We start from the raw sequence: 11,805 nt of genomic DNA, 5'->3' as shown, positions 1-11,805 counted from the left end.
CTTCACTGTAATAGCCGTTTCCTCGTATTTTAACTGTAATTGCAGTTCCCTCTTGGTTTAATTGTAATTGCCTTTCCCTCTTGTTTTAATTGTAATTGCCATTGATTGTTTTAATTGCAATTGCCGTTTCCTTTTGGTTTAACTGTTATTGCCGTTCCTGTGTAACTGTCATTGCCGTTTCCTCTTGGTTTAACTGTAATTGTCGTTCCCTCTTGTTTTTACTTTAATTGTCGTTCCCTCTTGTTTTTATTTTAATTGGCGTTCCCTCTTGTTTTAATTGTAATTGCCATTTCCTCTTGGTTTAACTGAAATTGCCGCTCCCTTTTGGTTAAACTGTAATTGCCGTTCCCTCTTGTTTTTACTTTAATTGGCCTTCCCTCTTGTTTTAATTGTAATTGGCCTTCCCTCTTGTTTTAATTGTAATTGGCGTTACCTCTTGTTTTAACTTTAATTGGCGTCCCCTATTGTTTTAATTGTAATTGTTGTTCCCTCTTGTTTTAATTGTAATTGCCGTTCTCTCTTGTTTTAATTGTAATTGCCATTTTCTCTTGTTTTAATTGTAATTATCGTTTTCTCTGTTTCAACTGTGATTGTCGTTTCCTTCTGTGTAATTGTCATTGCCGTTTCCTCTTGGTTTAATTGTAATTGTCGTTCCCTCTTGTTTTACTTTAATTTGCGTTCCCTCTTGTTTTAATTGAAATTGCCGTTCCCTCTTGTTTTAATTGTAATTGCCATTTCCTCTTGGTTTAACTGTCATTGCCGTTTCCTTTTGGTTTAATTGAAATTGCCGTTCCCTCTTGTTTTAATTGTAATTGCCGTTTACTCTTGGTTTAACTGAAATTGCCGTTCCCTTTTGTTTTAACTGTAATTGCCGTTCCCTCTTGTTTTTATTGTAATTGCCGTTCCCTCTTGTTTTAACTTTAATTGGCGTCCCCTATTGTTTTAATTGTAATTGCTGTTCCTTCTTGTTTTAATTGTAATTACCGTGCCCTCTTGTTTTAATTGTTATTGTCATTCCCTATTGTTTTAATTGTAATTATCGTTTTCTCTTGTTTCAACTGTCATTGCCGTTTCCTCTTGGTTTAACTGTAATTGTCGTTCCCTCTTGTTTTAACTGTCATTGCCGTTTCCTCTTGGTTTAACTGTAATTGTCATTCCCTCTTGTTTTTACTTTAATTGTCGTTCCCTTTTGTTTTTACTTTAATTGGCGTTCCCTCTTGTTTTAATTGTACTTGGTGTTCCATCTTGTTTTAATTGAAATTGCCGTTCCCTCTTGTTTTAATTGTAATTGCCATTTCCTCTTGGTGTAACTGAAATTGCCGTTCCCTCTTGTTTTAACTGTAACTGATGTTCCCTCTTGATTTTAATGTAAATGCCGTTCCCTCTTGTTTTAACTTTAATTGACGTCCCCTATTGTTTTAATTGTAATTGCTGTTCTCTCTTGTTTTAATTGTAATTGCCGTTCCCTCTTGTTTTTATTGTAATTGCCGTTCCGTCTTGTTTTAATTGTAATTGCCGTTCCCTCTTGTTTTAATTGTTATTACCGCTCCCTCTTATTTTAATTGTAATTGACATTTCCTCTTGTTTAAATTGTAATTGCCGTTCCCTCTTGTTTTAATTGTTATTACCGTTCCCTCTTGTTTTAATTGTAATTATCGTTTCCTCTTGTTTCAACTGTGATTGTCGTTTCCGCCTGTTAAACTGTCATTGTCGCTTCCTCTTGGTTTAACTGTAATTGCCGTTCCCTCTTGTTTTTACTTTAATTGGCGTTCCCTCTTGTTTTAATTGTAAGTGCCGTTTCCTCTTGGTTTAACTGTAATTGCCGTTCCCTCTTGTTTTAACTGTAATTGCCGTTCCCTCTTTTTTTTAATTGTAATTGGCGTTCCCTCTTGTTTTAATTGTAATTGCCGTTTCCTCTTGGTTTAACTGTAATTGCCGTTCCCTCTTTTTTAATTGTAATTGCCGTTCTCTCGTGTTTTAATCGTAATTGCCATTTCCTCTTGTTTCAACTGTGATTGTCGTTTCCTCTTGTTTAACTGTTGTTGCCGTTTACTCTTGGTTTAACTGAAATTGCCGTGCCCTCTTGTTTTAATTGTAAGTGGCGTTTCCTCTTCTTATAACTGTAATTGCCGTTCCCTCTTGTTTTAACTGTAATTGCCGTTCCCTCTTTTTTTAATTGTAATTGCCGTTCTCTCTTGTTTTAATCGTAATTGCCATTTCCTCTTGTTTCAACTGTGATTGTCGTTTCCTCTTGTTTCAACTGTTGTTGCCGATTCCTCTTGGTTTAACTGTTATTGTCGTTCCCTCTTGTTTTAACTTTAAATGGCGTTCCCTCTTGTTTTAATTGTAATTGCCGTTCCCTTTTGCTTTAATTGTAATTTCCGTTTCATCTTGGTTTAACTGTAATTTCCGTTCCCTCTTGTTTTAACTGAAATTGCCGTTCCCTCTTGTTTTTATTGTAATTGCCGTTCCCTCTTGTTTTAATTGTAATTGCTGTTCCCTCTTGTTTTAATTATAATTGCCGTTTCCTCTTTTTTTCCATTGATAAAGGATCTTAACTCGATAATGATTGACGTGACGTCACAAACATGCACCTTGATAGTTGTTTTGTTGTATAACACATTGTGTATAAGTTTCTTAACATTTAGTTGAGGCAACTAAGGTTAGAGAAGGGAATGATTTTTTATAGCATTTTTTCCATTTATAAAGGGGCATACCTCGAGAATGATTAAAGTGACGACATCAAAATTCAAACTTGATCTGTATTTTGTGGTAATAAGCATTTTGTGTAAATTTCATACATCATTTGAGGCAAACTAACATTTTGTAAGTAAGAGACCGGAGTCTAACTATGTTTTTTTTCATTTATCATTGTTTATTAAAGGGCAGCACTCTAGAACATTTATAATAAGAATTGCATACAAGTTTCATAAAATTTAGAAGAGGCAAACTCAAGTTATAGAACAGAAACCAATTTTGGACGTATGGATGGACGGAAGGACGGACAAGGATAACACTCCAAAAAATAAAATTTAGTCATACGTTTATAAGTTTATTAGAAAGTATGAGTTAGTATGATAAACTACAATAGTATATAATATCTATATAGTACGTGTTCCACTTCAAAAAGTAAGAAATCATTTGGTTTATTGAGGCTGTAGTTCATTTACAGTGTATGAAAGATCCATCTTCTATTGAGAATATAATCACATAATCATGCTCCACTGTTCTTTAAAGACTCCAAATACAGTAATACAATAATACAATACTTGATAGATGATCACACTTCAAAGACAATATACAATAAATGTCTATTTATTTTTGTTTTGCTTGATAATTTCTTAGAATGTGTCAAAATAAATAAACATTTCAGTTATTTCAGTTACTTGTCTACTAGTATTGAATTCTCATTCAAATCATTTTGTAAATCATTATTCCAAAATATGACCAAATGGAATAAATCATTTTGGTAAATATATAGATTTAAAAAAACATGTACTATACATAAAAAAAGAAGATGTGGTATGTTTGCCAATGAGACAACTCTCCACAAGAGACCAAAATGACACAGACATTTACAACTATAGACTACCGTACGGCCTTCAACAATTAGCAAAGCCGATACACATATACTTTATTTATGAGACTTATGTGTCTTTTGTTTCTTTAGAGGTAAAAATATACAAAACTTCAAAGTCTTTACTTTTTCACCTTTAGATACAGTAAGTCATTAAAACGCGCATAAAAATATTCTAAAGAAGAAAACAAATATAAACTATGCAATAAATATATACATGTTTATACATCTATTGGTCTAAAATACATTAAAATTGTCAAAGCCTGTCATCTACATGTATATTTAATACAGATAACATTTAGCAAAAATATATAACTAGCTAATATAATACATAAACATAATTTATTAGTCTAAATTTACTGATTAAATTCCAGGATTCTGATTTATTCATTTGGAATTTTTAAATTTATGAAAAAAATTAAAGAAGATTAACACAATTATACGAACTTCAAGGAAAACTCAAAACCAAAAATTGTAAAACAAATTTATCAGAATATTATCTTTATTTCCTTTTTCCCTTCTTTTTGTTGTTTATTTATATAAATTTCTACAAAATTTCCATTCTCAAACAATAAAATTTAGAATATCTGTATGCATGTTAAAATATTTTTTTCTATATTTGCATTATACATATTTTTTTGGTCCTTCTTTTGAACATTCTACTTTAATATATTTCTTATATAAATGTATAGTATATACCTACAGAAATGTGTAAGTATGTTAAGTAGCTACAACTGATATAATATTGCTTTTAAATGAACTTACTGAAACTATCCTAACAGATATAAATATACATGTTCTATTACTAACAATAACAAGATATACCTCTACTAGAAATCATTATGAAAATTCAAATTCAGTGATACATGTATCTTGGACTTAGGCCATGTTCACATTGACCTAAACTCGGTGTTGTGTTAGTGTAACTCACACATAAACTAAACATAATTACGTTCCCATTGATAACACTCAATGTTTACATGTAGTTTAAATCATGTTTTGTCTACATGCAGTCGATAGTCGACGTAGGCCTTGTGTAGAATCAGTGTACACAAAACTAGACATTCCGAACTGTAATTTTTAGTTATATGTAAAAAAAGAAACAATGTTTATATAAAATTGATACTTGTAACACTTATTAATTAAGTTCTTTACAGAAATATTTGTCTAAACTTGATATATTTATTTGTTATAAAATCACTTTACGAAGCCTTATTAACCCCTAATCAAAACTCATTCATCTTCTTTGCTGAACACATAATTCCTTAGAAAAGATCTTCCCGATTCGACTAGACGTACACACTGACAGAAATATCTGCCACTGGTCTTTACTCAAACAACGATTCACTCATAAAGCATTACTGAAAAAGGGTGAGGTTAATTGTTTGTGTAGAATCTAAGATCTGTTAAAATACAATTAGAAATAAAAAAAGTATCACCCTCTCCTTTTGCCAAAAGAAAAACCAACTTGTAGAAACAATACCATTTGAAACAAACAGGAAAGATAGAAATGTAGTGATCCTTAACATCGCAATTCTTTTTCTTTGTCTATAAGCACACTGATGCAGCCGACATTTTTAATGCGTAGTTGAGACATCTTTAAACTACTGCTAATCATTCAAAATGACTTTCTAAAATGAGCAACCAATTTACTTTAAAAAAAAAAGGGGGGAGTCTGAGTCCGAATTTTTTCTCACGCGAAAGTTAATATTCAATTTTTTCGATGGTACCAATTAAATATTTAACACTAAAATGTATGGGGAAACTTTGGAATCAGACTAGATTTTTCATTCTAATCATCTGTATGACCCGATTTTTTTTCAATCAAATTGTGGAAAAATCCACCCCCCCTTTTTTTTAAAGTCAAATGGTTGTTCCCTTACTGTTAGAAAAGTTGTTCAAAAATTTGAGTTCGGTTCTACGTAATGAACATTTCAATGACATATAGTTTACAAGTGTGAACACATCTTGTGTACCGGTAACTAAACAAGGTGTATAGATGTGGACAAATCTTATGTGAAACTAGTGTAGATTACATTAAACCAAATGTAAACATGTTTACTGTACACGGCGTTTGGTGTGAACACAGCCTTATATGGGTAGTTTAACATGAAACATTTAAATACTTGACCATTGATATAACATAAATAAAAAAAAATCAATTTACCAGTATAACATAACAAAGGACTACATAATGACAGTTGGATCTGAGCTCTGAAATTAAAGTACATTAATTAATTGTACATTGATAATAAAATATATGTCAGATAGAACTACTTTTTCTCTAATTTTGACCTTTACAGTTATAGTAACCTACTTCTCATTATGTATCATCTTCAGGTAAAAATGATACCATTACTTATAGTCATAGAGGTATGATTTGGTAGATTGGTGTTTAACACCACTGTCAGCACCATTGATCCTAGTACTTATAATCATGGAGATATGATTTGATTGATTGGTGTTTAACGCCACTTTCAGCACTATTGATACTGGTACTTATAGTCATGAAGATATGATCTGATTTGATTGGTTGGTGTATGAAGCCACTTTCAGCGCTTTTGGTAATAATACTTATAGTCATGGATCCGGAGATATGATTTGATTGATTGGTGTTGAACGCCACTTTCAACACTTTTGATACTACTTATTATAATAATGGAGATATGTCATATGATTTGATTTATTCGAGTTCAACACCACTTTCAGCACTATTGATCCTAGTACTTATAGTCATGGAGATTTGATTTGATTGATTGAAGTTTAACGCCACTTTCAGCACTATTGATACTAGTGTTTAAAGTCATGGAGATATGAACTCAGATGTTAAACTTAAAAAAGGCAGTGTGAACCTTCTACTAGGTTTTATTGAATAACAAGTCCATTTGAAATTTGCATTTGGGTTTAACAATTTTACAATATTATAGAAGTATTTTTTCCAAGAGATTATAATGAGGACATTTACGAATACATTGTTTTTTTCATTTTCAAATTTATCCAAATAACCTTTGTTATTATCTATATAATTGTTTTTCTTTTTCATATTCATCCAACTCTGTTTTTAGAGGGTGTGTACCTATTGCATACTGCTGGTCAATCTTTAAATGCATTCAATTCCAAATAATTTGCTTATTTTGTTTTATTGAAAAAAACAAGTCATGAGCTAGTTACCTTATCTGATGTAACAGTATTTTCACAAAAATCATTTCAATAATTTCGGAAAGACACTACTTGTATATATGCATAAAAAGAAACTTATCGATATAGACAGGAACCTAACAATACTATTAAGAAAAAAAAAACAGCTACTGGTTAATAGAAGTACAATGTATTGACTAGTGCCAATACTTCAAACTATAAAGTATTTTCAGCTAAACATGCTATATGAGGGATTTGAGTAAATGAAATCTTATGTATGAACATGTCCAAATTCTAAAAATAAAAAAAACCATCCTATGCCACTCTCACTTGAATTGCTCATTTTGACATGAAAGTTGATTTAATCCTTTTCCCTTTAACAGTGATACTATTTCTATATGTCCTTTCTCCTGTGCTACATTGAGAGCATTTTTACCTCTAAAGTCACACTTATTGACATCAGCTGAATGTTTTAACAGTTCTTTAACAACATTAACATGTCCTTTCTGACTTGCGCAATAAAGTGAGGAACATCCATCATCATTACAAAGATCAATATCAACATCATCACACTGAAGAAGTTCACGTACAACCTCTATCATGTTGGTATAACAAGCAATCTGTAATGGTGAGGTGCCATCAATCTTACATTTATTGACATCAGCTGAATGATGTAACAGTTCTTTAACAACATCAACATGTCCATTCTGACTTGCTATAGACAGAGGTGATGTATCATCATTTCTACACTTATTGACATCAGCTGAATGTTGTAACAGTTCTTTAACAACATCAACATGTCCATTCTGACTTGCTATATACAGAGGGGATGCACCATTTTTGTTACACTTATTGACATCAGCTGAATGTTGTAACAGTTCTTTAACAACATCAACATGTCCTACCTCACTTGCTATATACAGAGGTGACTCATCATCATTGGTACACTTATTGACATCAGCTGAATGTTGTAACAGTTCTTTAACAACATCAACATGTCCATTCTGACTTGCTATATACAGAGGTGATGTATCATCATTTCTACACTTATTAACATCAGCTGAATGTTGTAACAGTTCTTTAACAACATCAACATGTCCTACCTCACTTGCTATATACAGAGGTGACTCATCATCATTGGTACACTTATTGACATCAGCTGAATGTTGTAACAGTTCTTTAACAACATTAACATGTCCATTCTCACTTGCTATATACAGAGGTGATGTATCATCATTTCTACACTTATTAACATCAGCTGAATGTTGTAACAGTTCTTTAACAACATCAACATGTCCATTATGACTTGCTACATACAGAGGTGATGTACCCTTATTGTTACATTTATTAACATCAGCTGAATGTTGTATGAGTTCTTTAACAACATCAACATGTCCATTATGACTTGCTGCATACAGAGGTGATACATCATTATTGGTACACTTATTGACATCAGCTGAATGTTGTAACAGTTCTTTAACAACATCAACATGTTCATTCTGACTTGCTACATACAGAGGTGATACATCATTATTGGTACACTTATTGACATCAGCTGAATGTTGTAACAATTCTTTAACAACATCAACATGTCCATTATGACTTGCTACAGACAGAGGTGATGTACCATTATTGTTACATTTATTGATTTCAGCTGAATGTTGTAACAATTCTTTAACAACATCAACATGTCCTTCCTGACTTGCCCATAATAAAGGAAACCAACCATCCTTTTCACAATAATTAATGTCACTGTTCCTACTGATCAACCATTTGACAAGGTCAATAGTACCCATATAACAACTTCCACCAAGTGCTTTATCTTTACTGTGAATATCTTTAGTACAAACAAGTTGTTCCTGTTTTGATAGATCAAGTTGGTTTAAATGAGTTACCAATTTTTCTGTAAATGTTGTAGACTTCATGTTTCTGTTGAGACATACATTGTATACATAACCATTCTCCCAGTCTTTGAGTAACCTTTCTATATATCTATTTATATAATTATCAGGTATTCCTATTACAAACTCTATTTCTGGGCCCATGTTATCTGTTATCTTCCAAAGAAATCGCTCCTTAATAAAATCAGTATTAGCATGATCAATAAAAATCTGAATCATCTTCTCCCCAAAGTATTTGGCAAGGAAATCAAACAACTTATCATGGATTATTTTGTATGTAGTACCCTCCTTGACCACATAAGTACCTTCAAGTGTTTCCAGGGATTTCCTTAAACGTTTGATAGATGTTCCTTTATTCAGTTCACATTCTTCTAGTAAATCTTCTATCATTGCTTCTATCTTCCTATCTTTTGGTGACAAGTTTTCATCTGTTAATGTGTTGTTAAACATTACACAAAGGACTAAGCTACAATACTGCATCTTACCAGCATCACTTTCTCCATACATTTGTACAAGTTGATCTTTGAAAACTTCAAAAGGATTGCTAAAAAAAGAGGTAACGTTTACATTCTTCTGGAGGTTCTGTTTATGATATAAGCTACATAACAGTGGGAAAAAGTCATATTTGTCTGACAATTCCTTTACTTCATCAGTATTTTCCTTCAAGTAAACTTCAGCTAAAGCAAATTTTTCAGCAGCACTAAGTTTGAATTCTATTGAACTTAAATCCATGTTACACATTTTGAAAATAGAGAGATTGCTAAATAGTTCATCTTTGTAAACCTCCAATCTACATGTAGAGATGATTTTACAACATGTGTCTCCCAGAAGAGATATTATGTGATCAAGTCTTTGTTTCCAGTCAGTGTACATTTGTTGATTAAGGGTATATCTGCCACAGACGTCATCAAAGACAAACAAAGATTTCCTCCCATGTTTAAACCATTTTCCAATATCTTCTGGTTTACTACATGGAATCACAGTATAGCCATGTGTCTTCATTATGAGGGCAATGTGTTTAGAAAGAAAACTTTTTCCAGTGCCAGAATTTCCAACCAGTGTAACTGAACTTTGTGTCAAAACTTTTTGCATTACATGTTTCTCTGCTTCAGTGCTTACAAACTGTTGATCATCCTTTTTCCACTGGTCCAAGCGTTTTTCGAACTGCTCTGTAAAACATGAAATTCAATAAATTAACTATCGATTCTAAGTTCAAATTTCAAGATGTAATACCACAAAAATGAAGTATTTGACATCAAGTTTCATCATGTTCATGTATAGGGTGTTTTGAAGCACCATATTTTTTTTTATTCAGTGTTCCAATAAATAATTTTTAAAACTTAAGATGATGTTTTCTTTTAGGCTAGGAAATGGGGTTTGAAATTTTCACTGATGAGCTAATTTAAGGTTAAATGGTAAAATTGCTTTACTTAAATAAAAGGCACATACTGTTAAATGCCAGTTAAACAAAGACTATTAGGAGAATATCAATGGTGGTATTACCCCTTGAGAAAAATACTCTATCCTGACAAGTATGTTATTATTTATTATTATACTTCATGTCAAAATGCCAGATTTTTATTGGCTAATACGAGGGTGTCAATTTACTGTGTTACCCTTCATGGAGACGCTTGATCAAGTGTGCGCTTTATTAAACACGACTCTTTCCTATGACATATATACTCTATCACCCTTCACAGAGACGTTTGATCAAGTGTGCGCTTTATTAAATACGACTCTATCCTATGGCAAATACTCTATCACCCTTCACAGAGACGTTTGATCAAGTGTGCGCTTAATTAAATACGACACTATCCTATGGCAAATACTCTATCACCCTTCACAGAGACGTTTGATCAAGTGTGCGCTTTATTAAATATGACTCTGTCCTATGGCAAATACTCTATCACCCTTCACAGAGACGCTTGATCAAGTGTGCGCTTTATTAAATACGACACTATCCTATGGCAAATACTCTATCACCCTTCACAGAGACGTTTGATCAAGTGTGCGCTTTATTAAATACGACACTATCCTATGGCAAATACTCTATCACCCTTCACAGAGACATTTGATCAAGTGTGCGCTTTATTAAATACGACTCTGTCCTATGGCAAATACTCTATCACCCTTCACAGAGACGTTTGATCAAGTGTGCGCTTTATTAAATACGACTCTGTCCTATGGCAAATACTCTATCACCCTTCACAGAGACGCTTGATCAAGTGTGCGCTTTATTAAATACGACTCTGTCCTATGGCAAATACTCTATCACCCTTCACAGAGACGCTTGATCAAGTGTGCGCTTTATTAAATTCGACTCTATCCTATGGCAAATACTCTATCACCCTTCACAGAGACGTTTGATCAAGTGTGCGCTTTATTAAATACGACTCTATCCTATGGCAAATACTCTATCACCCTTCACAGAGACGCTTGATCAAGTGTGCGCTTTATTAAATACGACTCTGTCCTATGGCAAATACTCTATCACCCTTCACAGAGACGCTTGATCAAGTGTGCGCTTTATTAAATACGACTCTGTCCTATGGCAAATACTCTATCACCCTTCACAGAGACGCTTGATCAAGTGTGCGCTTTATTAAATACGACTCTGTCCTATGGCAAATACTCTATCACCCTTCACAGAGACGTTTGATCAAGTGTGCACTTTATTAAATACGACTCTGTCCTATGGCAAATACTCTATCACCCTTCACAGAGACGTTTGATCAAGTGTGCGCTTTATTAAATACGACTCTGTCCTATGGCAAATACTCTATCACCCTTCACAGAGACGCTTCATCAAGTGTGCGCTTTATTAAATACGACTCTGTCCTATGGCAAATACTCTATCACCCTTCACAGAGACGCTTGATCAAGTGTGCGCTTTATTAAATACGACTCTGTCCTATGGCAAATACTCTATCACCCTTCACAGAGACATTTGATCAAGTGTGCGCTTTATTAAATACGACTCTGTCCTATGGCAAATACTCTATCACCCTTCACAGAGACGTTTGATCAAGTGTGCGCTTTATTAAATACGACTCTGTCCTATGGCAAATACTCTATCACCCTTCACAGAGACATTTGATCAAGTGTGCGCTTTATTAAATACGACTCTGTCCTATGGCAAATACTCTATCACCCTTCACAGAGACGCTTGATCAAGTGTGCGCTTTATTA

The 11,805-nt window shown here is 33.1% G+C and overlaps 1 protein-coding gene across 1 annotated transcript in view; it reads right to left on the bottom strand.

Annotated features, from left to right (window-relative positions):
* Positions 1 to 6,538: 6,538 nt before the first annotated feature.
* The window catches only part of LOC134727785 (uncharacterized), a 391,209-nt gene continuing 385,942 nt past the window's right edge, over positions 6,539 to 11,805 (bottom strand). Inside the window, exons 5-6 of the mRNA XM_063592173.1 lie at positions 8,296 to 9,785; positions 6,539 to 8,046 (exon numbers count right to left, since the gene is read on the bottom strand). Of these exons, the coding sequence (XP_063448243.1) occupies positions 7,042 to 8,046; positions 8,296 to 9,785 (2,495 nt within the window). The 3' untranslated portion in view covers positions 6,539 to 7,041. The remainder of the gene's footprint in view (positions 8,047 to 8,295; positions 9,786 to 11,805) is intronic.

This window comes from Mytilus trossulus, chromosome 8 (genome assembly GCF_036588685.1).
Source record: "Mytilus trossulus isolate FHL-02 chromosome 8, PNRI_Mtr1.1.1.hap1, whole genome shotgun sequence".
NCBI lineage: Eukaryota > Metazoa > Mollusca > Bivalvia > Mytilida > Mytilidae > Mytilus > Mytilus trossulus.
The sequence above is the reverse complement of the archived record's forward strand: the minus strand, read 5'-3'. Positions and strand labels throughout refer to the sequence as shown.